The sequence below is a fragment of the Microcaecilia unicolor genome, chromosome 6 (genome assembly GCF_901765095.1).
Source record: "Microcaecilia unicolor chromosome 6, aMicUni1.1, whole genome shotgun sequence".
In the NCBI taxonomy this organism is placed as follows: Eukaryota; Metazoa; Chordata; class Amphibia; order Gymnophiona; family Siphonopidae; genus Microcaecilia; species Microcaecilia unicolor.
In genome coordinates this window covers 166,802,123-166,828,492 of record NC_044036.1, presented here as the reverse complement: position 1 = coordinate 166,828,492, position 26,370 = coordinate 166,802,123, and the positions used below count along the sequence as shown (strand labels likewise).

General features: G+C 44.2%; 1 protein-coding gene across 3 annotated transcripts in view; it reads left to right on the top strand.

Annotated features, from left to right (window-relative positions):
* Positions 1-26,370, top strand: part of KIAA1257 (KIAA1257 ortholog) — a 126,038-nt gene that overhangs the window by 11,892 nt on the left and 87,776 nt on the right. For all 3 annotated transcript variants that reach the window (XM_030207946.1, XM_030207948.1, XM_030207947.1), the window contains exons 3-5: positions 630-820; positions 8,541-8,751; positions 15,191-15,304. In XM_030207946.1, coding sequence (XP_030063806.1) covers positions 630-820; positions 8,541-8,751; positions 15,191-15,304 — 516 coding nt within the window. The remainder of the gene's footprint in view (positions 1-629; positions 821-8,540; positions 8,752-15,190; positions 15,305-26,370) is intronic.

Here is a 26,370-nt window from a genome sequence, read left to right as displayed (position 1 = left end):
CTATGTTACTATGAATAATGGGCAAGTGGTAGCCAAGGATAAATTGAAAGATGTCTCTATAGATACACTCGAATGGGCTAATTTAAAAGCTCTCAATTGCCTATATTAGTGATGCTCAAACCAGGCCCTGGAGGCACCCCAGCCAGTCAGGTTTTCAGGATATCCACAATGAATATTCAAGAGGAGGTCTGGCAGAGGCATAAGGGCAGGAAGGGGCAGTGGCATGAGTGTGTGTGTTTGGGGGGGGGGGCGCGGCACACGTTCACCTAAGATGAAGCGTGCAGGTTATAGAATAGGGGCGCAGAGCAGATAAGCGTGTAACCAGTAATTGGTGCCAGTTATTGATTATCACCAATTTAGATAATTACTTTATGCGCATATCTGCACACCTAACTCTGGGAGACCTATACCAAATTTGGGGATATATGAGGATATTACTAAATAAGGTCATAATGTTGTTTGGCAAGAGAAAGTAATAATTCATGAAGATGTTTAATACTGTGTAAGTGTGAATCCTGCTCATTCTTTGCCCATACTGAACCTATTTGAATACCCATCTGTAAAATAAGCAATAGATAAGATGTGTGTAATACTTGAAGGCGTTTAATATTGTGTATAATATTTTCTAGGAAAGCAAGAGCAGACTGGAGGAAAACGGAGACGGTCTAAATCTTCTGCAGTGGCAGCAGCATCTTCCAAAACTGGGGGTTATTACCACATAGAGTGCACTCTTCTTCCTGATGGTGCGGGACCTGTTCAAGCTGATGTGGTGATGACTAGCGTAGCTGCTAGGTTATTCACAGAAAATAATGAGCCCCAGGTGGGGAACTCAGTTTATGATCCCTAAAATACTTACCAGTCCCCCAGTATTGATGACTTAGCATTTGTACTATGTAAATCCACCATTTCAGGTTCCTTAAGGTGGTGGGGGTAACTTTATAAAGTGGGCGTTTACATTTATGCACCATTTAAATGACTGGAATAATGCTCTTTAACATCCCAGTCTTGCCTGTTGGTTCATTCTGTTCCCTTAAGTACTTATCCAGGGCCGTGCCAACACGGTAAGCGGGGTAAGCACCGCAGGGGGGCGCCTACTTTCAAGGGCGCCGCTGCGGTGCTGCCCCCATACCGCTTCCGCTGCTGCGCCTCCCACCTACCTTTAAAAAAAATTTTATGAAGTTGAAGCCGAGTTGCAAGCAGCGCCTCGCGTCTGCCCGGCTGCTTGTAAAACAAGAAAATCTCTTCTCCTCGTCATCGTCTGGCCTCACTGTGTCCCGCCCTCCTCTGAGATAACTTCCTTTTTCCGCAAGGGCGGGACACAGTGAGGCCAGACGATGACGAGGAGAAGAGATTTTCTTGTTTTACAAGCAGCCGGGCAGACGCGAGGCTCTGCCTGCAACTCGGCTTCAACTTCACAAATTTTTTTTTAAAGGTAGGGGAGGATAATCATAACCGCAACGTGATGTGACTTGCGAAGGTGCCGAGCGGGCCACAGGAGCCTCGGGCTCTTCCGGGCTGGGCTGCCTCTTTAGCCATACGCATTTCCTTGCCTTCCACTTGTCGGCTCCCCGAAATTTGCCCCGATGAAGCTTTAGTTCTTCTAGGAAGTGGACAAGCCTTTCTACAGCAGCCTTCCACTTGCAAGCGCAATCTGTACTCAAAAGTTGAGGGAAAAGCAGATGCAGATTTAGGTCGGTTCTTTTTAAAGCCCAGTCCTTTGATCTTCCTGCCTTTTGCACAGGGCAGGCTTACATGGGCATGCATGGTGTTTGACAGCTGCCAGTTAGAAGGAGGTTGGGCATTATGTAGCAGAAAGGCAAGCTAACGTTGGACTGATGAAGTACAAGGGCACAGTTTGTGCAATACTACACGAGATATTCAACAGGTCTACTGATGGATATCATTTCTCCAGCGTTTCTACAGATACCCAGCGCTCTGCAAATACCTAGATAACCCCTGCTCCCTAGAGCTTAGTGTGTTCAAAACACAACGCTGACCTCATTTTTGCTCACTGCAGAGAGCTCTTGGAGGTGCCAATAACTCCAGTTTGAGGCTTTAAAGGGGAATCCACAGCCCCCCTTACTGCCCAGTGGAAAGCAGCATAATATTATAGTCTAAATATTTCCTGGATTTAAAAATGGAATGGTATGTTTGTTTCCATTGTCCATTGTAAGCTTTCCTTTTGTAAGCTTACTTCCCTCTGCAGAAGGTGGGCCCAGAAGGGACAGAGAAAGTACCTGCATAGAATATGTAAACCACTGCGGTTGTGCCACAGAAAGGTGGCACATCAAGTCCATAACCTAACCGGTTCCCTCTACATGTGGATTCAGCGACAGGGTTTATTTATCTGATCCACAAGGCTTCTAATGCTCCCTGTTTTGCCCATCTTTTATTCTTAATATTCCTTCTCAGATGGGAGAGGGTTGTTGTGGGGGAAGGGATAGAAAGGGCAGACAGTGAACAGAAGGGGGAGAGAGAGAGGGCAGACAGGGGCAGATAGTGGATGGAAGGGGCAAGGTAGAGGGCAGATGCAGATGGAAGGGGCAGGGAGAGAGGGCAGACATTGGATGGAGGGGACAGCAGAGAGGGCAGACACTGGATGGCAGAGAGAGAACAAAGAGATGCTGGATGGAAGGAAGACAGTGAAAAGAAGATGAGGAAAGCAGAAACCAGAGACAACAAACTGTAAATAAAATATATATTTTTATTTTGTTGCTTTAGGATAAAGTAGTATTGTAGCTGTGTTAATAAATGTTTATAATAGAACATGTAAACAAGGTAATATTTTTATTGGACTAATTTTAATCCATTTTGGTTAACTTTCGGAGAACAAACCCCCTTCCTCAGGTCAGGATAGGATACTGTAACAGCACTATACTGTATTGACCTGAGGAAGGATGTTTTGGCCTCTGAAAGCTAAATGTATTAGTCCAATCAAATGGTATTATTTTATTTTCTATATTTGTTTTATTTCTATTTGTTAATTTGTAAAGTGGTGATTGGTACTTGTTAGTTTTTTCAAATTTACATCTGCTGTCTTTATATTTTGCACAGTATGGTATTTTGGTATTTATGGTATTTTATGCTAGATGGGGGGGGGGGGGGGCGCCAACTGATAGTCTGCAGGGGGGCATCAGAGACCCTAGGCACGGCCCTGTACTTATCAATTCTCATCTTTCTTTTGATAAACAAATTAAGGTCTCTGTCTACAGTCTTCGTTGTCTTTGTTCTGTCAGTAAATTTCTGGATTTTTCTTCCTTGCACACTTTGATCCATATGTTCATTGTATCTCGCATTGACTACTGCAATAAAGTTTGCTGTGGTATTATTTCCTTTCAATTATGCTGACTTCAAACTCTCCAAAACTCGGCCATACATCTTTGATCAGTACTAAGAGACAGGATCATGTTACTCCCCTTCTAATGCACTTGCATTGGTTACCAATTAAATATTGTCTCTGGTTTAAGGTGCTCTTTATTGCCCACATATCACTTCACCTAGGTTCTTCATCTTACATTTCATCCCTGACAATCCCTTACACATCTGCTCATGCCCTACAAATCCCTTAATGCTCACTGTCTCCTAAATTGGCCCACTATGAGTTTACATATAACTCAGCTTTTTTTCTTCTTCGTCTTCTTATCCCTATTTCTCTGGAACAATTTGCCATCTCACATTCGTTCAGAACTTTTATTTCCTAAATTTAAAGATCTCTTAAACTCACTTTTTCTAACCTGCTTTTGTAGCTCCCGAATAGTAGAGTTTGGTTGACCGGTAGATTGATGCATCCTTGGGTTTTGGCTGTTTTTATTTTTTATTTTTTAACTTTTTTTTTAATTTCAGTGTGTAATTGTATTCTTTCCTATTTTAAATGAATTTCTTTTCTGTTCACTTTTTATTTGATTTTATTGTAAACTGCTTTGACCTGTACCCAGAAATGCTATATTTGTCCTAATCAAACAAACATATCTGTGCACATCTCTCTATATAATAAAACGCACCTCCAACATTCTGAAGCTGACTGCATGGCTGAGGCATTCCTGCTCTCTGTATCCATCTCCTGAATTGACATCACGTACTTCCGGGTTCGTCACAAGCAGAAGTGACCAACCACACGAGGTTTCTTGGCTTCAGAATGTTGGAGTTGCATTCTATTAAATAAGATTGGTCAGTTCCTTGAAGCACAGCCAGAGCTCAGCGTCCTGCACAGTAACGCTCAGACACCAGAGAGAGAGGGGGGTGGCTGACACCAGAGAGAGGGAGGGAGGGGGGCCTGACACCAGAGAGGGGGGGAGGTAGCTCTGTCACACACACACTCTCTCACACACTCTCTCTCTCACAGTCAATGTCTTTCTCTCACTCTCACACACTGTCTCTCACACACTCTATGTCTCACACTGTATCACATTCACTCTATGTGTCACACAGTCACTCACACACTCTCTTGGTCTCATACACTCAATCTCACAGAGAGTCTGTGTCTCACACACACTCTCTCTCTTGTACACACTGTATCTGTGTGAAACACACTCTCTCTCTCTCACACTGTCTCACATACACACTTGCACACACTCATTCTCACAGACACAATCGCACCCAGACTCACTCTCTCTCTCTCTCTCTCTCTCTCTCTCTCACACACACATACACACTCGCACATTCACTCTCACACACACAGTCACTCTCACAACTCTCTCAAACATACACACTCCAAGGAAAACCTTGCTAGCGCCCGTTTCATTTGTGTCAGAAACGGGCCTTTTTTACTAGTTACACACACAAATGGCAAAATTTCCCTTAAGCACTATTCAAAAAACAAACAAACATATCTTACATTTCTCCTATTTTACAGGTGGGTATACACATAGATGGAGTCTAGAGCATGGGCAGGACTCACACTTTAGCCTGCTGTAATTTACTGGCGTATCTCCTGCATTTAGACATGAACACTTATACAAGCTTATGGCTGGAATAAATGCTTGCTTCTAAATTATTTGTGCATGTCTAACTCATTAAACTAAGGAAGGGAATTCTGCACAGGGTGCCCTAAGGTAGGTGTAAGTACATAAGTGTTGTCATACCGGGGAAGAATTGAAGGTCCATCAAACCCAGTATCCTGTTTCCAAGAGTGGCCAACCCAGGTCACAAGTACCTGGCAGAACCCCAACATTCCATGTAGAACCCCCCAAAGTAGCAAGATTCCATTCAGAGTCTCAAATAGTAGAATAAGTACATAAGTGTTGTTATACTGGGACAGACCGAAGGTCCCTCAAGCCCAGTATCCTGTTTCCAACAGTGGCCAATCCAGGTCACAAGTACCTGACAAGATCCCAAAACATCCTGGTGTTGGGATAGTGTCTGCTAAGCAGAAATTCTATAAAGGCAGTTCTGCATGGAACTGTTTTTATAGAATACTACATCATTTTCTCACTTAACTTTAGATGTGAGCATTTATGCCTGCCAAAGGCTGGTGTAAATGCTCGCACCTAATTACTGTCAGGTGCAGATTGATTCTTTTGTGCATAGGCCCAGAATATTAACTGCAGATCTGGTGTAGATCCTGCTGGAACTTGTCCTAGCAGAGGGAGGTCAGGAGTGATCCTTGGGACATGATGAGGTCATGCTGAGAACAGATCAATAATCGCCCCCTCTACAATCTGCTGAGATGATGAACTCTCCTGTCCAATGAATGTAGCCCCTGTTAGAAAATCTGTGAGAGGCTGCAGGACAAGGTAGAAGCCTGCCCAAATCCTTGGATTTGGATTTATCTGCTGCAGGTCATCTCAGCTCAGCTCAGAGGGAACCAGGCCCCAAGAAGCACTGAAAATGCTGCTGAGGTAGGAGCCTCAGGGCATGCAAGAACTACCAAGCTCACTATTGCATAAACCTGTGGAGTTGACTTTGGAAATTATTTGGATATCTATTTCTGATTTAGCAAAAACTCCCATACTGGTTATTCGTAATTTAGTTCCTCACATTGCAGCAGTTGAAAGTAAGATTCATGCTATGGAGGAGGAGATTCACCTGTTGAAGACTTCAAGTTGACCACCTAATTTGGAACATGAATCCGAGGTTCAAGAACGAGCTACACAATCCTTGTTTTATTGATTTAACTACGATAACGTTAAAGCTGGAAAATATTGAAAAAGGTCAATCTTGAATATACATTCAGTTGCAAATATTTCAGCTAAGGAATTATTTCACGTTTCTGTTGGAAATTTTAAAAGATCCTCGGGAAGTTATACCCACTATAATAAAACTTTCTTATTTGTCAGCTGAGAAGCAAGGAAGATCTACTAATGATGAGTTAACTATGGACCTTTTAGAACCTAGAGAAACCAGAGAAAATATGATTTGACTAGTTCCTGTAAAGGCTCTAAAATGATTATGATAGTGACCTTAATATTGAGTACCAAGAGATCTTTTTTTGCTTAATTACTATTTCACATCTAAAGAATGAACTTTTAGAGGTAAGAAAGGTCTGTTGTTTTTTTCCCCCAGATTTAACTCAAGAAACTCAAAAAAGGTGTAGCCATTTTCTATTGCTTAAACCTGGTGTTCTTCAGCTAGGTGCTAGTTTCTTTCTGAAATATCCCTGTTAAGTATATTATCTATTATCAGTGAGATCGTTTTTGTGTTCTGGGAGGCTAAGCACCTCACATTGTTTCTGGCAGCTAGACAGTCACTGGTCTCGGATCCTCCAAGCTCTGGCCCTGTGGTGATTCTTAAAATTATTGTTAATTTCTAAGATAACGTTGGTAGGTTTGCTGCTTTCTTGATTTATGATTGGTAAATTTTCCTGGTATTTCTCCATCTTTAATTTTCAGTCCCTGTATTTGAGGAATATAACTTTTCTTTTACTTTCCTGTTATTTATTTTTAATTGCATGTAATTTGGAAACGGTATATATATATTTTTAAAATTTTTGGTTTGGCTGTACTGTACAAGAGCTCTCTTGATTGTAAAAATTTGAAACTTCTCCCATGTCTGTCTCAATAAGACTATGGACTTTTCCTCCACGAACTTGTCCAAACCCTTTTAAAAACCAGATATGCTAACTGCTGTTACCTTACCACATCCTCTGGATGCGAGTTCCTGAGCTTAACTATTCTTTGAGTGAAAAAATATTTCCTCCTCTTTGTTTTTAAAAGTATTTCCATATAATTTCAATGAGTGCCCCCTAATCTTTTTACTTTTTGAAAAGTGAAAAATCAATTCACTTTTTCCCGTTCTACACTACAATTTTATAGGCCTCATTCATAGCCCCCTTCAGCAGCCATCTCTTTTCCAAGCTGAAGAGCCCTAACCTCTTTAGCCTTTCCTCATTTGAAAGGAGTTCACCCCCCTCTTTACTATTTTGGTCGTTCTTCTTTGAACCTTTTCTAATTTTGCTGTCTTTTTTGAGATACGGTGACCAGAATTGAACACAATACTCAAGGTGAGGTCGCACCATGGAACAATACAGAGGCATTATAATATTCTTGGTCTTACTTTGCATCCATTTCCTAATTCCGAGCATCCTGTTTGCTTTTTTGGCTGCCGCCACACACTGGGCAGAAGATTTCAGCGTATTGTATAGAATGACACCTAGATTTCTTTTTCTTGAACGCTGACTCCTAAGGTAGACCTTAGCATCAGGTAACTATGATTTGAATTTTTCTTGAATGCTGACTCCTAAGGTGAACCCTAGCATCAGGTAACTATGATTTGGATTATCCTTCCCACCATACATCACTTTACATTTGTCCATATTAAAAATTTCATATGCCATTTGGATGTCCAGTCTTCCAGTTTTCTAAGGTCTTCCTCCGCATGTGTTTTGACAACTTTGAATAGTTTTGTCATCTGCAAATTTAATCACCTCACTCGTTATTCTGTTTTCCAGCTCATTTATAAATATGTTAAATAGCGCCAGTCCCAGTACAGATCCCTGCAGTACTCTACTATTCACCCTCATCCATTGAGAAAAATGGCAATTTAACCCTACCTATTTTCTATCCAATAACCAAGTCCTAATCCACAGAAGGACATTGCCTCCTATCACAGTCTTACCCCATCCACCATACAGCCCAGACTTAGTGCCATGCGATTTCCATCTTTTTCCAAAGTTTGAAGGAATACCTTTGAGGACAACTGTTAACTCAAATGAAGGGGTAAAAAAAGGAGTAGGAGTGACTGGTTGAAGAGACAAGATGTATCGTTCTTTCATGATGACCTTCAAAAACTTGTCCATTGTTGGCAGAAATGTCTGACAAATGGTGGTGCCTATATAGAAAAATAAATACATATAATAAAAGAGCAAGTTTCAAGCATTATTTTCATTTTTTAAAAATTCATTATAATATCTTCATTTGAAGAAAGTTATGGAGGTGGGGGCATTCATTTTCATTTAGCCTAGGTAGTATGCCTAGTTTGTCTCTGTGCAGATGGCTTGAAAATTTCCCTTGAAATGTACACAATAGTCATCGTTTTTTGTACTATGGGCCTACATTCATTTATTTACTTGATTCATATTTTAAACTTTTTTTCCCACTTGATAGATTTTGAAACCATGGCACAACGGTGAAAGAGTGTGGTTGGCATGGAGCCACAATATTGAACTTAAGGTTACCAAGGCATTTCTATTGAACATTTCATCTCATGTAGTTACTGTAAACATCTGGGATAACAAGGACAAGACTTCTACGAGGACCAAACTGGATAAACCAAAGCCATCAAAAATGTCTACGCATGAAACTGAGAACTCTCAGGGTAAGCTAGAAATTGAATATACTTAAAATCAGAAAAGCAAGCAAAAACAAGTTATCCCTAACAGGTGCAGCTCCATTTTGGATAGAATGTAGAAATCAGATTTGAGACGTCCAGGTTGGGAAGAAAGTGATCTACTGATGCAAGCAGTGTTATTATACCATTCCAGGAGCATCAGGCTGCCAAGCTGTGGCCAACTGCTCCCAGGCACTTCTTAAAGGGGCTGGCCAAAGTAACAGTGAACTTTCTCTCCATATCTTCGCCGACCCCCTCCACCTGGAATGCTCAGTCCTCCCCGGGTCTATGTTGAAAAATCCATGGGGTTGGGTGGGATCAGGGGAAGGAGTGATCCCCCTGTCGTTCCTGCCCTTTTTGGTGCTAGGTTCAAAATGGCATTGTGACCCCCTAGCATTGCCTTTATACTGCAGCTTGTCCTCTAGCCAGTAGTCTTGTGAGACTACTGCTAGAGATCACTGGAGCCATTTTTAATCCAGAGCCAACAAGGGCAGGAGTGATAGGGGATTACTACTGCCACAACCCTATCAGACCACAGGGATTTTTCAAGGTAGACCCAGGGGCCTACGGGTAGAAGGAGGCTTGATCGAATTGGGGGAGAGCTCACTGACAGTTTGATTGGCCCCCTTAAGAACTGCCCAGAAGCATGGATTTAAATAGTAATGAGCTGTTTTACATGCTTTTGCATCTCATTACTGTGTAACCCACACTACAAAAAATTAACACACAGTACAGTTATGTGTGCTGGTGCCCTTTAAGGGCCAAATTAACATGCATTAGGGTCTTAATGCATCTTAACAACAACCGCTCTAACTGGGACAATTCTATAATGAGTGTCCAAATCTGGGCATCAAAATACAGGGCACAGAGCGTGAATTCTATAATGCCACCTGGGCACCCAATTCCCATTATAGAATAGAGCGTAAGTCCACATTTGCTTGCCAACATTTAGGCACTAAAAGGTAGGCATAAATGTTGTACTTTAGTACGTAACTTATAGCATTCTGTAAGTTATGTGTGTAAGTCTGGGACCTGCCCATGTATCAGCTCCATTTGCAGTTGTGCTCTTCTTGCAGAATACTGCTTGGTGCCCAACCGGCACTTACGTATATGATCGTAATGCCCATGAGCATAAGTGCCAGTATTCTAGAATCTTAGGGGCCCTTTTGCTAAGCTGCACTAATGCACACCTAATGCAGCTTAAAATGGTGTACCACGGGACGTACTGGGGTGTCCTTTGCTAAGTACCTTTTTATGATGCGCTGATCCATGTGTTAACACCTTTTTTCAATATTTTGGGGAGGGGGTATGTTATGGGGGCATTCCTGCGCTAATCATTTACTGCATGCTAACTGGTTAACCATATGAGCCCTTACCTCCTACAAAATGGGTGGTGCTAAGTGCTCATGCAGTAACTTTTTTTTGTTAATGGCTGCGTGCTAAAAGAAAATGAACTCTTGGCCATTAATACAAAAAAAATGGAAAAAAAAATCCATTTTATAGCTGTGACAAAAATGGCAGAGTGTGGGGAAAAAAACCCATGGTAGGGCGCACTGAGGGTCCTTGGTGTGTAAATGGCACTTTCATTTATTTATTTATTTGTTACATTTGTATCCCACATTTTCTCACCTATTTGTAGGCTCAATGTGGCTTACATAGTGCCGGAGAGCTGTTTGCCGACTCCAGAGTAAACAAATACAAGGTGGTGATGTGGTAGGATAAGGTTCATGTGTAGGACCACATAAAGGAATCGTACGACAGGAGAGTTGTGTGATGACCATTACGAACTTTAGTGTTGTTGTGTCGCTGAGATCAGGCGTTTATGTTGGGTCAGTAGGGTATGCCTTTTTAAACAGGTGGGTCTTAAGTGTCTTTCTGAAGTGTAAGTGGTCGTATGTGGTTTTCAAGTCTTTTGGTAATGCATTCCACAGTTGTGTGCTGATGTAGGAAAAACTGGATGCATAAGTTGATTTATATTTGAGTCCTTTGCAGCTTGGATAGTGTAGATTTAGGTACGTTCGTGTTGATTTGGATGTATTTCTAGTTGGTAGGTCGATCGTCTGTCATGTAACCCAGTGCTTCACTGTAGATAATTTTGTGAACCATAATGCAGATTTTGAAGGCAATGCGTTCTTTGATTAGGAGCCAGTGTAGTTTTTCGCGGAGGGGTTTTGTGCTTTCAAATCGTGTTTTTCCGAAGATGAGGCCACTATGTAAGCCACATTTAGGCACTAAGGTTATAGAATGAGGAGTAAGTGTCAACAATTACATGTATAAACTGGTATTTCAGAACCTGGACTTGTAAGTGCTACTACTACTACTTATTACTACTTATTATTTCTATAGCACTACTAGACGTACACAGCGCTGTACACTGGACATGAAGAGACAGTTCCTGCTTGACAGAGCGCACAATCTAATCAAGACAGCATAGGCGGTCGGTGGCCCAACTGTTTGGGGAGGCTAAAGGGGCGGAGCTTACATCCATAATTGTCTGACAACACACAGAAAAAAAAGTAAAAATAAAAGTCACAATTAATATCTTTTATTAAATTTAGATATTAGATATGTATCGTATGTCAAAGAATAAAGTGGTTGCTCAAAGCATATACTAACCACAATCACTCAACTGCAAAACACTATGCACAAATTTGTGCAAAAACACACTCAGAACTTTACTGTACCATAAATATTACACTGGGCAGACCCTAATACACCAATATACCACCCATATGGAAAATGCAGACCGTCAACAATATGAAACAAGGGATCATATCACAATTCTCATGTAGAGCCACAAAACACCCTTTTAGGGTGGATAGTGTTCACAATGAGCTCCTTTTATTAACGACCATATGTAGATCCTTCAAGAGGTAGTGTGTCATGTTTTAGGCCAGTGATGGCGAACCTATGGCACGCGTGCCAGAGAGGGCACACAGAGCCCTCTCTGTTGGCATGCCATTGGGCGGGCCTGAACGGGCCCAGGCCCAGCCACTTTCCCTCCAGACCCGCCCACCCAACATCCCCTCGCATGTCCTCCCCACCGGCGCTGACTACCTCCATCGAAGCGGCCGCGTCTTTGAAAGCCCTGCCCGTCTCTAGCCTTCCCTTCGTTTCCTCAGAGTCAGTCCTGCCTTCTGACATCATTTCCGCGAGGGCGGGCCTGACTCTGAGGGAACAAACTCATGAAGGGAAGGCTAGAGAAGGGTAGGGCTTTCAAAGATGCGGCCGCTTCAACGGAGGTAACATATGACATAGTAGATGACGGCAGAAAAAGACCCGCACGGTCCATCCAGTCTGCCCAACAAGATAAACTCATGTGTATACCTTACCTTGAATTGTACCTGTCTTTTTCAGGGCACAGACCGTATAAGTCTGGCCAGCACTATCCCCTCCTCCCAACCACCAGCCCCGCCTCCCACCACCGGCTCTGGCACAGACCATATAAGTCTGCCCAGCACTATTCCCCGCCTCCAAACCACCAGTCCCGCCTCCCACCACCGGATCTGGCACAGACCGTATAAGTCTGCCCACCACTATCTTCGCCTCCCCACCACCAACCCCTCTTCCCCCCACCGGCTCCACCACCCAATTTCGGCTAAGCTTCTGAGGATCCATTCCTTCTGCACAGGATTCCTTTATGTATATCCCACGCATGTTTGAATTCCGTTACCGTTTTCTTCTCCACCACTTCCCGCGGGAGGGCATTCCAAGCATCCACCACTCTTTCTGTGAAAAAATACTTCCTGACATTTTTCTTGAGTCTGCCCCCCTTCAATCTCATTTCATGTCCTTTCATTCTACCGCCTTCCCATCTCCGGAAAAGATTTGTAATAAAAAAGATTTACATGCAGGGCATGGATGGGAGCAGGAGGGGAGGGATGGGAGGGGAGGGGAGGGCAGGGCAGGGCAAGGGAGAGAAGAGAATTGCTGGGTATGGATGGATGCAGGGGGGCAGGACAAGGGAGAGAAGAGAATTGCTGGGTATGGATGGATGGATGGAGGGCAGGGGAGAGGAGAGTTGCTGGACATGGGTGGATGGAGGGGAGGGCAATTGTTGGACGGATGGAGGGGAGGGAAGGGAAGACAGGAAGGAGATGCACATGGATGGAGGGGAAGGGAGTTATCAGCATGCATGCAACAGCAAAAATCACATTAATTATTCAAAAGCATGCCAAATGCTTTTAAAGTTCGGTTATTCAGGTTAAATTGCCCAGTTGGCACTTTGCGATAAATAATTAGATTTTGGGTTGCTGTTTGGGCACTCGGTCTTTGCAGTGCCGTAGCGAGGGTGGCTGACACCCAGGGTGGGTCGCCGCTGCACCCCCCCCCCTGGGTGCAGCACCCTCCCCCCTCCGGCGCCATTCTTACTTTAATTGGGAAGTGAGGGGTGGGCGAGAGGGCCGATCTGCCCCCGAGTGCACGTCGCTAGGAGCTGCGTCGGCTCCGCTGGTTCCTTGCTCTCTCTGCCCCGGAACAGGAAGTAACCTGTTCTGGGGCAGAGGGGGCAGGGAACCAGCGGATCTGACACCCCCCCAGCACGTGCACCCGGGGCGGACCGCCCCACCGCCCCCCCTTCCTACGCCACTGGGTCTCTGAAAGGTTCGCTATCACTGATTTAGGCTCTGCACCCTTTCTGATGTTTTGGTGCCACCTCAGTAAGGCCAACACACAGTCTCTCCACTGCAAAACACTATACACAAACTTGTGCAAAAACACACTCATAACCTTACCAAACCATAACAGCACTAATTCCAAGGAGAGGACGAGCTACAACCTTATGCGTGGAAAGGCAGCACTGTAATCACACTGGGCTCAAAAACACCAGTACACAACCTAGTGAAAAACAAAACTAAAAGGGCTGCAAATAGTACATGCTAGCAGAATACTGCACCTTGATCACACATGAAAAACACATGGCACAACAGATATGAAGCGCAAAAAACAGAAGAAACCAGTCTTCGCAAAAAATAGCAACAAACAAAACAGCGAAGAGGACCAACAAAAGAAAAAAGACAAAATAAGAAAAAAATTAAAAAAATAATAATGAAAGAACACAAGAAAAAAAATCCAAGTATATATAAAAATGTAAGGCGTCAACACTTGGTTGTTGAAATTTAAAAAATAAACTTTATTAATCAATGGATAGCAGGGAGAAAGGGACTCGACACAGCTGTGTTTCGGCCATACAGGCCTGCGTCAGGAGTCTTCTCACTGTATGCTGATCTTATATACTATCCAAATGGGCAGGGAATGTGTATATCTTCCTTTGGTACAGACTCTGAGATGCGCAAAGAGAGGAGAAAAAGACGCCTTACATTTTTACATATACAACAGATATGAAGGCAAAATACTGAACTGGAAAGTTACCTCAAGAAGTCAGACTCAGCATGCAGCAATACTAGAAAAATTGAAACTTACATGCAAAATTTCACAGATGCATATTTCCAAAAGCTGACATATTCCAATTAATAAATTCTGAATAAAATACTTTTTTTTTCTACCTTTGTTGTCTGATCATTTAGTTTATCTATTCACTTTTGGTCCCAGTGTCTTCTTTCCATTTGATATTTTTTCACTCACCATGTCCACCTCCAACTTCCCTCACAGTGTCCCACCATCACAGAAGCTGGGACACTGTGTGAGGGAAGGGAGAAGCTGGAGTCGAGCTCGCTGTGTTGTCCTCTTCACTGCCGTCGCTGCACCTGAAAGTAAAAGGGTTAAACACGCGGGGGGGGGGGGGGGGGGGGGGGGGAAAGGAACAGAGAGGAGGGCTGTTGATCAGGGAGCTGTGGCAGGAAGGAGCAGAGAAACCGTCCAAAAGCTGCCTGGCCCTTCGTTTGGTTGGGCAGCAGCCAGGGGAAGGTCAGGTTGGGCTGGGGACGTCAGACTCAGAAACAGAACAAAGCCTTGCGCTGGAAGAAGAGGACCTCGGCTGGCGGGGATTGGGGTCTCCGGCCAGCAAAGGTAGGCGACGGCGGGGGGGGGGTCCAAAGTTTGCGGGGGGAGGGGTCGGCAATGGCAGGGGGGTCAGCGGCGCAGGGGGGGCTAAAATATGCCCCCTCACCTCGAGCTCTGGACCCCCCTCCCGCCGGTCTGGCTATGCCCCTGGTTTATTATTTTGTACCTGGGGCAATGGAGAGTTAAGTGACTTGCCCAGAGTCACAAGTAGCTGCAGTGGGAATCAAACCCAGTTCACCAGGATCAAAGCCCGCTGCACTAACCACTAGGCTTCTTATTTGTAAATGTGTACATATTCAGTACACAGGGTAGATAATTTTCAGATAACTGATTTTCACGACCAAATAGCCATTGACTTGTGAAAATTACTTTTGAAAATTGCCCTCCCTATGTCATACTAATAAGACAAGTTAAATTATTTTGTAAAATGAAAGATTTGTCAAAATTTGTGTTTTTTTTTTCTTAGAAGGTGAAATACAAGGTTTGGTAACAACTCATAGGAAACTGTTTGAAGACAGTCAACCAAAACCTAGCTTTATAAGCTGCACAAGTGCGGATGTCCACCATTTAAAAGGAGAAGGTAAGAATGCGCAAGATATGAGTGTGAGTATTGTGGATAATTTAAATAATGTACAAGTGGAAGGCAATCTTTTCAACTATCTTTGCTCTCAGATAAGGTGACTACCCTTCTTGAGGCACTTTCTACGGGAAATATTGAGAGAATTAGGGGCAGGGCATGAACACGGGTGGGGAGTAAGGGGGTTTGTTTAAAAGAGGATTATAGAAGGGGCAGTAGCAAGAGTAATGAGGAGCGGGGGCGATGGGAGACTGGAAATGTAGGATTGGTCAGTGCGGGGTGTCTGGTTTGAAAGGAACAGGATATGTCTTGAGATAGGGGAAGATGTCACTCTGCTATTTCTCATGCTTTATTAAGTGGAGGGATTCCCTCCTCTTCCAAAATATTTTTCTCAATCATTCAAGCTGTTCATGTATTTTATTGTGTGCTTGTAAAATTGTTACAGTGGGTTACCTGAACCAAAATGTTGAAATATGGAGGAGAGTGAGAGGAAGGCAGGGCCTATACAACTGAGGTCCAGCTGATGTAGGTGTATGACCTTTCTGAAATAATCAGTGGTGCTGGCTAGGAGAACTGGCACCCTATCTAATCACATGGAGCACCAAATGGTTTGGTGGTGATTCAGTGGCGTTCCTGGGGGGGGCTGACACCCGGGGCGGATTGCCGATGTGCCCCGCCCCCCCGGGTGCAGTGCCCCCCCTGGAACAGCGCGACGCCCCCCCCCTGTGTGCAGTGCGATCCCCCGGCGAAAGAACCCCCCCCCCCCGGGTGCATGCCGCTGGGGGGAGGGGGGTGCCGCGCGCCTGCCGGCTCTTCGTTTTCATGCTCCCTCTGCCCCGGAACAGGTTATTTCCTGTTCCGGGGCAAAGGGAGCATGAAAACGAAGAGGCGACAGGCGCGCGGCACCCCCCCAGTGGCGTGCACCTGGGGCAGACCGCCCCCACCGCCCCCCCTTGGTACGCCACTGTGGTGATTATGTGGCCTCATGTGAAAGTCTGTTTGGCAAGTAATATGGTAAATTACTTCAGAGGGTGGGGAGTTTGGTTCTAATGACTTAGGTATATCTGTGAGAGACAGTCCCAGTAAGTTATATTAGTAAAGCTGTGGCATACTTGAAACCGTCTGTAATTATAGGTGAAGGTCATGGAAAGGGGGAGGAAGTTAGCTCTGCGTAATGCCTGCAATACCAGTTTCCCTTTTGGTCCCAGAAGGAAAGTGCTCCTCCCTTTTATTTATAAAACCATCTCTACCAAAGGCAAGGAATTTGAAAGGATAAAAAAAAAATTAGGACCATATCTTTTGTTGCCTACTTTTTATTTGCAGTCTTCCACCAGTTTTTGCTTCCTCTAAATTTTAACAGTGAAGAGGTACAATCTGACTTTTGAAAAGTAGACTTGCATTCAATAAAAGGAACCAAAATGCTTTGGCCACTTGTTAATCAGTATAACAGACCCATGAAACTTGAAGTGCAAACTATTCTGTTCTTGTTGCTTTCAGCACATATTTTCTCAGTAGTTGTCATCACTGCGGCTGTGATCCACACCCCAGCCTACCTGCTGCCAGCCATGGACATTGGGGATGTGCCCCGTGGTTTGTTCTGGGGCTCCTCACTGCCGGGAGGACCGTTTCCTGTGCTGTTCCCCCAGTGCTGGCTGACACCAAATTCCCTTAGGGGCGTGTTCACACGACATGGGGGCAGCATTTAAATGATCCATTGTGGGAAGATCTCTCTAGTTCTGAGTTTGTCAATTCAACCATCAATTCAAGATTCATTTATAGCATTCCTTTCCCCACCATGAGTTCTACTTTTTTGCTTTTAATAGAAAAGAAAAAAAAGGGCAAAATGAGTGCCTGAACAAGAGGCTTTTTTTTTCTTCATGTTTTAGATTTTTGGGAAATTTTGCACAACTCTCCTTATGGGGTCTTTTTACTAAGACATGGTTAAAAATGGCCTGCGGTAGTTGAGTGCATCTTTTGGCCACACACTGGGTCGTTTTTTACCATGTCTAAGAAAAAGGGCCTTTTTTTAAGTGGCCAGAAAATGGACATGTACTAAAATTGAAACCAGCGTGCGTCCATTTTCGGCCTGAGACCTTACCACAGTGACCTAGTGGTGAGGTCTCGCACGCTACCTGTGCAGCAAGCGTGCAGTGTGTACCAACTCCTGTTTGCCGCCAGGTAAGCGGCCCACAGTAGAAAATATTTTATTTATATTTTGCTTACACCTTTTTCAGTAGTAGCTCAAGGTGAGTTACATTCAGGTACTCTGGATATTTCTCTGTCCCAGGAGGGCTCACAATCTAAGTTTGTACCTGAGGCAATGGAGGGTTAAGTGAGTTGCCCAAGATCACAAGGAGCAGCAGCGGGATTTGAACCGGCCACCTCTGGATTATAAGACCGGTGCTCTAACCACTAGACCACTCCTCCACTAGCAACATTCCATGTAGAATCTTCAATATTTATTTAGATTTTGCTCACACCTTTTTCATTAGTAGCTCAAGGTGAGTTACATTCAGGTACTCTGGATATTTCTCTGTCCCAGGAGGGCTCACAATCTAAGTCTGTACTTGAGGCAATGGAGGGTTAAGTGACTTGCCCAAGATCACAAGGAGCAGCAGTGGGATTTGACCTGGCCACCTCTGGATTGCAAGACCAGTGCTCTAACCACTAGGCCACTCCTCCACTCTAAAAAAAATATATATATATATTTTCTACCATGTTATTCAGCACACGCCAAATTCAAAATTACCACCTGGCTTACGCAGTAGCCGGGCAGTAGTGCCGATTTAGCACGTGCTGTACACACTTAGTCCCCCCCATGCCTTTGTAAAAGGGCCCCTAAGTGATTCATTTAGAAGCTATTTGTCCAAACAACCAGAATGGGCCATGCTGCACTCTAAGGCAATGTCTTAATCAACTCTAAAACTAGGACGCTATTTCTATTTATATGTGTAAAAGATGCTATTAGGGCTTTTTTTGAGGGGGTACTTGGGGGTACTGAGTACCGGCACCTTTTCCATTGTCTGCTAAAATTGACCCATGGTCCCCAAGTTTTAATGAAAGAGCTCAGGTTCTACACACCAATTCTGCCTTTTCATAGATTCTGTGACTGGTTGCAGGGGGCCTGGATATTGTGGGGTGGGTCCCTCAGTGATCAGCCCACTCCTGAGTACTGGCACCTTTTTTACTAGAAAAAAATGCAGTGCTATTTATACTGATACAAGAATGTATATGTATTCACTGGAAGAGCTGTCGCAAAACAAAATTAATTTTTATTAATCCTTGTGTATGAAGACTCTGTATGCTTTTGTTGGTCTTTGGTAGAGAGGCAGGTTTGTTTTCATAGGCAGTCAGTGGCTCAGTTGTTTGGAGGAGTAAAAGTGGAGTGCACCTGAGATGAGATGGGGTGGGGGTGGGGTGGGATACATTAAAATACTTGGGTGGTGGAGGGTTTTGTTTCTTGGCGTGAACCCATAATTGTCTCACAACATGCAGAGAGCAAGGACAACAAAAATAATTTATTGAATTTAAATATTACAATTAAACTGGCAACAAAATTAAACAGTACATTTTTAAGTGTTTGTATGTATATAGATAGGGTTACCAACTTTCTGAAAGAGGAAAACTCGCCACCTGCTACTGCCCGTGCTCTGTCTAGCCCCCCAGGAATAACTGCAGTGAGGGCAGTAGTTTATCATACTTGTATTAAATGTTTTAATCACAAAAAGCATTGCCAAGGACATTACGTTCCAGACTCTGTTAGCAAAAACAACAAAAAAAGACATGAAACACTTAGTTTTTATACTGTTGATAGGTGGAGGAACTTGTTGAAAGCAATTGAAGCAGAACCCAAACTTTTATCTGGGGGAGCTCAAATATCTGAGAAGCTACCATCCAGCTCTGGTTTCTTTTCACTTTTATCTTCTCCCATTAAGGCAGATGACATGTCTCCAGTGAGGTAAGAAAGCCTTTTGTTTACAGCCACGGAGATAGGTGCTGCCCTTGAACAGAGGATATGCCGAGTTTGTCTTAAAATTATAGAGAACCAGCTTTCCTGGGATTGTCCTGATTAGACTCCCATCTCAGGGTCAAGCTGACTTAACCTCCTGTATTAATAACTCCAACAGATGGTGGTAGTTATAGTGAAACAGCAACAGTGCTTTTTTTGTAGAAAAAAAAGTGCCGGTACTCATTGTGGGCGGGGTCACCACACATGGCACCGCCCCTATTATAGCCACACCCACATTAGTCACACCCCTTGTACCAGCCATGGCGCATATAAACAGACATCATTGAAAATATTATACTAGTATAGGAGAAAAAATAATTTGATTTTTTTTCATTATAAATAATTTCTGTAAGCTGTTACAGCTCCAGTATACCCAGTGCAAAATAAGACAAATTCCAAACACTAAAATGAAAATAAAATAATTTTTTCTACCTTTGTTGTCTGGTGACTTTGTTTTTCTATCCATATTGGTCCCAGTCTCTGATTCTGCTGCTATCTGTTCTCTTAACTCCATTTCCAGGGCTTCCTTTCCATTTATTTCTTTACTTTCTTCCTTTCTTCTTCTTTTGTTGCCCTGCATCCATAAGTAAAAGCTGGGTCCTCCTCCATGGAATTGACTGGAGGAGGTATAAGATGAATCCAGCTTTTGCCTATTTTCTCCATCCATGTGCAGTTTTTCTCCTCTTCCCTTTCCCTCATCTCCATCAATGTGCATCTTCTTTTTTCTTTCCTCCCCTCCATTCATGTCCAGCACTTCTCCTCTCTCCTCCCCTCCATCCAAGTCAGCATTTCTCCTCTCTCCTAGCCAACACCTCCATCCATCCATGTCCATCCATTCTCCTCTATCTCCTGCTCTCCTCTCCATCCATTTCTAGCATTTCTCCTCTCTCCCCTCTCATCCATGTCCAGCAATTCTCTCTTCCCTGTCCTCCCCTCCCTGTCCAGCGATTCTCCTCTCTCCCCTCCATGTCCAGTAATTCTCTCTTCCCTGTCCTCCCCTCCCCATCCAGCGATTCACCTCTCTCCCCTCCATGTCCAGCAATTCTCTCTTCCCTGTCCTCCCCTCCCCATCCAGCGATTCACCTCTCTCCCCTCCATGTCCAGCAATTCTCTCTTCCCTGCCCTTCCCATGTCCAGCAATTCTCTCTCCCCTGCCCTTCCCTCCCATCCCATGTCCAGCAATTCTCTCTCCCCTGCCCTTCCCTCCCATCCCATGTCCAGCAATCCTCTCTCCCTTGCCCTTCCCTCCCATCCCATGTCCAGCAATTCTCTCTCCCCTGCCCTTCCCTCCCATCCCATGTCCAGCAATTCTCTCTCCCTTGCCCTTCCCTCCCATCCCATATCCAGCAATTCTCTCTCCCCTGCCCTTCCCATGTCCAGCAATTCTCTCTCCCCTGCCCTTCCCTCCCATCCCATGTCCAGCAATTCTCTCTCCCCTGCCCTTCCCTCCCATATCATGTCCAGCAATTCTCTCCCCTGCCCTTCCCATGTCCAGCAATTCTCTCTCCCTTGCCCTTCCCTCCCATGTCCAGCAATTCTCTCTCCCCTGCCCTTCCCTCCCATGTCCAGCAATTCTCTCTCCCCTGCCCTTCCCATGTCCAGCAATTCTCTCTCCCTTGCCCTTCCCTCCCATCCCATGTCCAGCAATTCTCTCTCCCCTGCCCTTCCCATGTCCAGCAATTCTCTCTCCCCTGCCCTTCCCTCCCATTATTTCCAGCGATTCTCCGCCTCTCCCCTGCCCTCCCATCGACGTGCAGCGATTTTTCCGTCCCTCCCCTGCCCTCACCTCTCCCATATCCAGCGATTCTTCGTCCTCCTTCACTGCCTGCCAGCCAGCGTCGGACGCAGAAGCGAACGGTGCAGGCAGCGATTGGCTGGCAGCGTCGTAGCTTCCCTCTGCAAGTCCCGCCTACAACTTCCTGTTTACGCATAGGCGGGACTTGCAGAGGGAAGCTACGACGCTGCCAGCCAATCGCTGCCTGCACCGTTCGCTTCTGCGTCCGACGCTGGCTGGCAGGCAATGAAGGAGGACGCTGGGGGACGAAGAATCGCTGGAAATGGGAGAGGTGAGGGCAGGGGAGGGACGGAAAAATCACTGCACATCGATGGGAGGGCAGGAGAGAGGCGGAGAATCGCTGGAAATAATGGGAGGGGAGGGGAGGAGGAGAAAAAGGTGCTGGTACGCCGTACCGTTGCGTACCGGCACAAAAAAAGCACTGAACAGCAATAACAAAAAGGCATCGTACAAATATGATCGATGGAAAGTTGTTTGTAAGGACTAGGGGGCATGCGATGAAGCTACAAAGTAGTAAATTTAAAACAAATTGGAGAAAATTTTTTCTTCACTCAACGGGTAATTAAACTCTGGAATTCGTTGCCAGAGAATGTGGTAAAGGCGGTTAGCTTAGCGGAGTTTAAAAAAGGTTTGGATGGCTTCCTAAAGGAAAAGTCCATAGACCGATATTAAATGGACTTGGGGAAAATCCACTGTTTCTTGGATAAGCAGTATAAAATGTTTTGTACATTTTTGGGATCTTGTTGGGTATTTGTGACCTGGATTGGCTACTGTTGGAAACAGGATGCTGGGCTAGATGGACCTTTGGTCTTTCCCATTAGGGCAATACTTATGTACTTATGTAAGCTCACACAGCTTCTATATCGACTTATACTATGTGCTTAGCTTTGATCCTATAATGGCATCTTGGTGCCAAGATTCTGTAAAAGAATACAGGTGTAAAGTAAACGTTGATTGCCGTTTTACACCATGCCAGTGGCAGGTGGAAAAGTTGGTTTGCCTGTGTGTACCAAATGACGCACCTAGTTTACAGTGACTAATGGTTGAATCAGTGGGCTGAGAACCAGAAGAACCGGGTTCAATTCCTCAGGAGCTGCTTGTGGCCTGGGCAAGTTATTCAACCATCCATTGTCCCAGGTATAAAAACTTAGGGACAGAGAAAGTACCTGCATGTAATATGTAAACCACTTTGGCTGTACCACAGAAAGGCAGAATATGAAATCCTTTACCCTAACCCTTAAAAGGCGGTAGATCGAGAATACTTGTAGAATAGTGTCTAATGCATATAAGCACCTAACTGTCAATTAATGGCAACCCTTTATAGAATTGCCCTCCATTGCTATTGCCTTATGGCACCTGGGAGTTCATTCTGTAAAGATGGAGCCATTATAAACAATGTTCCGGCCTTAATATGTAAACATTTCTGGGCCCTGCTGCAGATAACTTGAGCGAAACTTTAGTAAAAGACCCCCTTAATTTTTTCCTTGCTGCTTTGTAAAGGGGGCGTGGCCAGGGAAGGGGCATGGTGGGACCGGGGCAGTTCTAGGATTTGTGCACAGTGTTAGGTGGATTTAGGTGTGGGGATTTACATGAGGGTTCAGTTGGTGTAAATCCTCATACCCCAAATTTGGCACGGATCCCAGCGCTTAAGCGCCATTCTATAAACAGTGTCCAACTTGGAGCGCCATTTATAGAATACTGCTTAATGTGCTTTTTTTTTTTTTTTGCTGCCCAATTTGTTACAGTAGTAACAATAGATTTAACACCCATTGTGAAAGATGAATGGCACCAGCATTTTACTACTACTACTACTACTACTACAAAATGGACGAAAGAATATCTGTGTATAGACACATAGCCCGATGTAAACATTATTCAGAGCCAATCATAAAAACAAACCAAAATTTACCAAAAATACAAGGGGAAGAAAGACATTAAAAGAAAAGTAAAAATGAAAATAAATTCAGAAGAGAAAGGGGGGGGGGGGGGGGGGGGGAGAAAAACCCTTGGTGCACCAACAAAACACCATCAATCCAGCGAAAAGTCGTAAAACACCATTTTATATCTTGAAGGAACCATACAAATTACTCCTGCAGTTGTACATGGAAACAAAGAACAGCTGTGGGAAAGCTGCTTAAGAACGCTGTGCTTTTCTATAAGCTGCTGTGATTGACAATGCAGCTCGATCAGGGTCAAGCAAGCCTCACACCCCCCAAAAGCATTAAAATTAGCCTAAAAATTGCATTATTAGTGGTTACCCCCCATGTGCTGAAACATGTGAAATGACCAGAATTTTGGGGGATTCTACGCATTTTAGTTTACAAAACATCATTTGTGGAAGTTTCCTTATTCTGGCACATCAGCTCCTTTGTTCTGATGTTTGAAATTTATATACGTCTCTTGCCCTAATTGTGTTCTTAAGGATGATAAACTTCAAATATCTAGTGAACTTTCTAAGGGAACATTCTGTGTGGAAGCTGCTCCGTTTTGAGTTTCAGAATGTTTGGCTGGCATTAGATGTTCTGATTTAGGAACAGAAAGCTTTCTGTTCATCTGCTCCACTTTGTATCAGTTTTTTAACCTTTGTTGTAAATGTTGTGCCTGGGTCAACCTGATGTTTTGAAATCTTATGCCTGATGCAGTTTTCCTTATACAAAGCAGGTGGTTTTTCAAAGGATATTCTGATGGCAAACTTTCAATAATTTATAACATGAACGTGAATCAGAATCAGTAAATCCTGAAGCTCACACAGGCTGGACAGGTCTGTACGGGCTAAATCTGGTTTCAAATTCAGTAGTAATACCCTTTTTGGGTTGGTTATGTTGTACTGCTGCTCTAACCTGTTCTAGAAAAGCAGTTCCTTCATATATAGTTTATACAGTAACATTCATCCAGATCCAGATGTGACTCTGGCAATGACACAATTCAGCCCCCCCCCCCCCCCCCCCATGGTTTTATTGTCATGATACTGGAGAGGTTTGCCGTTGCTTTCTCCCGAGGCATGGAGGGTTAAATGATTCGACCAAGGCCACAAGGAGCCACCATGGAATTTGAACTTGGGCCTTCTGGTTCCCAACCTGTTGTTCTAACCATTAGGCAACTTCTCCATGCTACAGCAACATTAATATAGGTTAATATTTAGAAGAACCTAATGCAATCAGCAGCAGCAGCACTGACTATGTGTGTGTGTGGATTTTTTTTGTTAAGTACATAAGTTTTGCCACATTGGGACAGACCTAGGGTCCATCAAGACCAGCATTACCTGGCAAGATCCCGAAAAAGTTCAATATATTTTATGCTGCTTATCCCAGAAATAAGCAGTGGATTTTCCCCAAGTCAATTTGCTCTTTGGACTTTTCCTTTAAGAAGCCGTCCAGACCTTTTTTAAACCCCGCTAAGCTAACCGCCTTTACCACATTCTCTGGCAACGAATTCCAGAGTTTATTTACACGTTGAGTGAAGAAACATTTTCTCCGATTCATATTGAATTTACTACTTTGTAGCTTTATTGCATGCCCCCTAGTCGTAGTATTTTTGGGTTCAATTGGGACTGGTGTACCCAAAATAAGAAATGGAGAGGAGGTTGTAAATTGCCCTGACAGCAGGAGCGCTCTGGCTTTACTTGGATTGAGTTTCATTTTTTTTAAAATCAGATAGCAAATTGGTTATGGCAGTAAGTTTTATTGTTAAGACTGAGTATATTCTGGGGTCTGATGGGTCCAAGCAGTTGAGGATTTCTATATCATCAGCATATACATAGGGTGTCAAATAGTTTAACAGTCAGCAGAGGGACAAGGAAAACGTTAAAAAGTATTGGTACTATAATGGAGCCCTGTGGGATACCACTAAATAGTGTGCAAAGTTCTGAGAGGACATACCATGCTAGCACCTGTTTTATCTGTATTCCTGGATTTAACCTTGTGTTATAATTAGTTTTCCTTATTGGCCATGTCAGATGAGTCAGTTAAATGGATTATGTTCACCTGTCAGCAGATGGAGCTAGAGGAAAACAGCTCAGAGCTGACTTTGCTCACCTTTTATAGGGGACTGATGCTGCCTTCAGCTGCTCAGTATTTCTCTGGCTCACGCAGCTGGTCTAGACATGTGGCCTGGTACAGCAACTGTTAGTAGGCCATTCCTAGGAAGGCTGTAGCTCCAGATTTCCAATGGAGCATAGACCAAGTCTGAGAGATGCTTCAGGCAACAACCCTTAGGGCTGATTTCCTTCCTCACTTGGGAACCAGACTAGAGGGGAAGGAGGTAGTGCCACGTCCCCCTCACCCCTGCCTTCCAAAATATTTGAGGATTTGTGATTGCAGTGTCTACTGTCCTCCTTTCCTACTCATGGGAGGAGGTCAGGTGTAAGTTCCCTGAGTGCTGGCTGATTATAGATTTTGGAAGAAAAAAAAAAGGTCTTCAGTACAGCCTCTTCTCAGACTACTTGCTGATCTTCAGTGGTATTGTGTTGGTTAAGACTCACTCAGGGAGTCTGAAATAAACACACATTATTCTCTCTTTGCCTCTACTTGTTTCTAGTATGTCAAGGTTCAAGTTTATTTACATCTTGATGTACTGCACAGTTTTGAGCAGTTTACTATAAAAGTATGAAAAATCAAAAATGGGGAAAAAGGGAGGTGACATGCTGCAGGTAAGTAACAGCAGTTCAGTGTGTTTGTCTTGGCCTGGTAGCAGTCAAGAAGGCAAGCAAGCACCAGCTAGGCAAATGCTATGCGCTGTCCCTCCACTTGCTTCCAGTATGCCTGGAAATAAAGGGAGGTTACACTTGCAGGTAAGTCATGGTGGTTCAGTATGTCAGCCGTGGGCAGATGATCAAAAGTAAACGCAAGCGCTAAAGACCATGAGCGTCGTCCTAGCACATGCACACACCAATGTGGGATGATCAGCAGGGTTACAGCTGTAAACAGCGAGCGCGCCAGGCACTTGCGCAAGTAGCATGTAAATGTAGTCAATCTCATGTAAATAAGGCCATTTCCTATTCCTCCTAGATGATCAAAAAATAACACCGCAATGAACAGAGGTGTTGAATGGCATTAGACTTGTGCTGGTGGGGTGCAATCTGTGGAGGTTTAGCAGCTAGCTAAAAGGAAAACTGGAGAGGCAGGTGCACAACTCCAGTTCTCTACTGAGTTAATATTTCAGCAGGTTAAGTCACATACATGTCGGAGCTCCTCTCTCCTCAGTTCCTCCCTGCCAGTGGTATAGCCACTTTTAGGCTCAGGTCATCCAGTATTGGCACATCCCTGC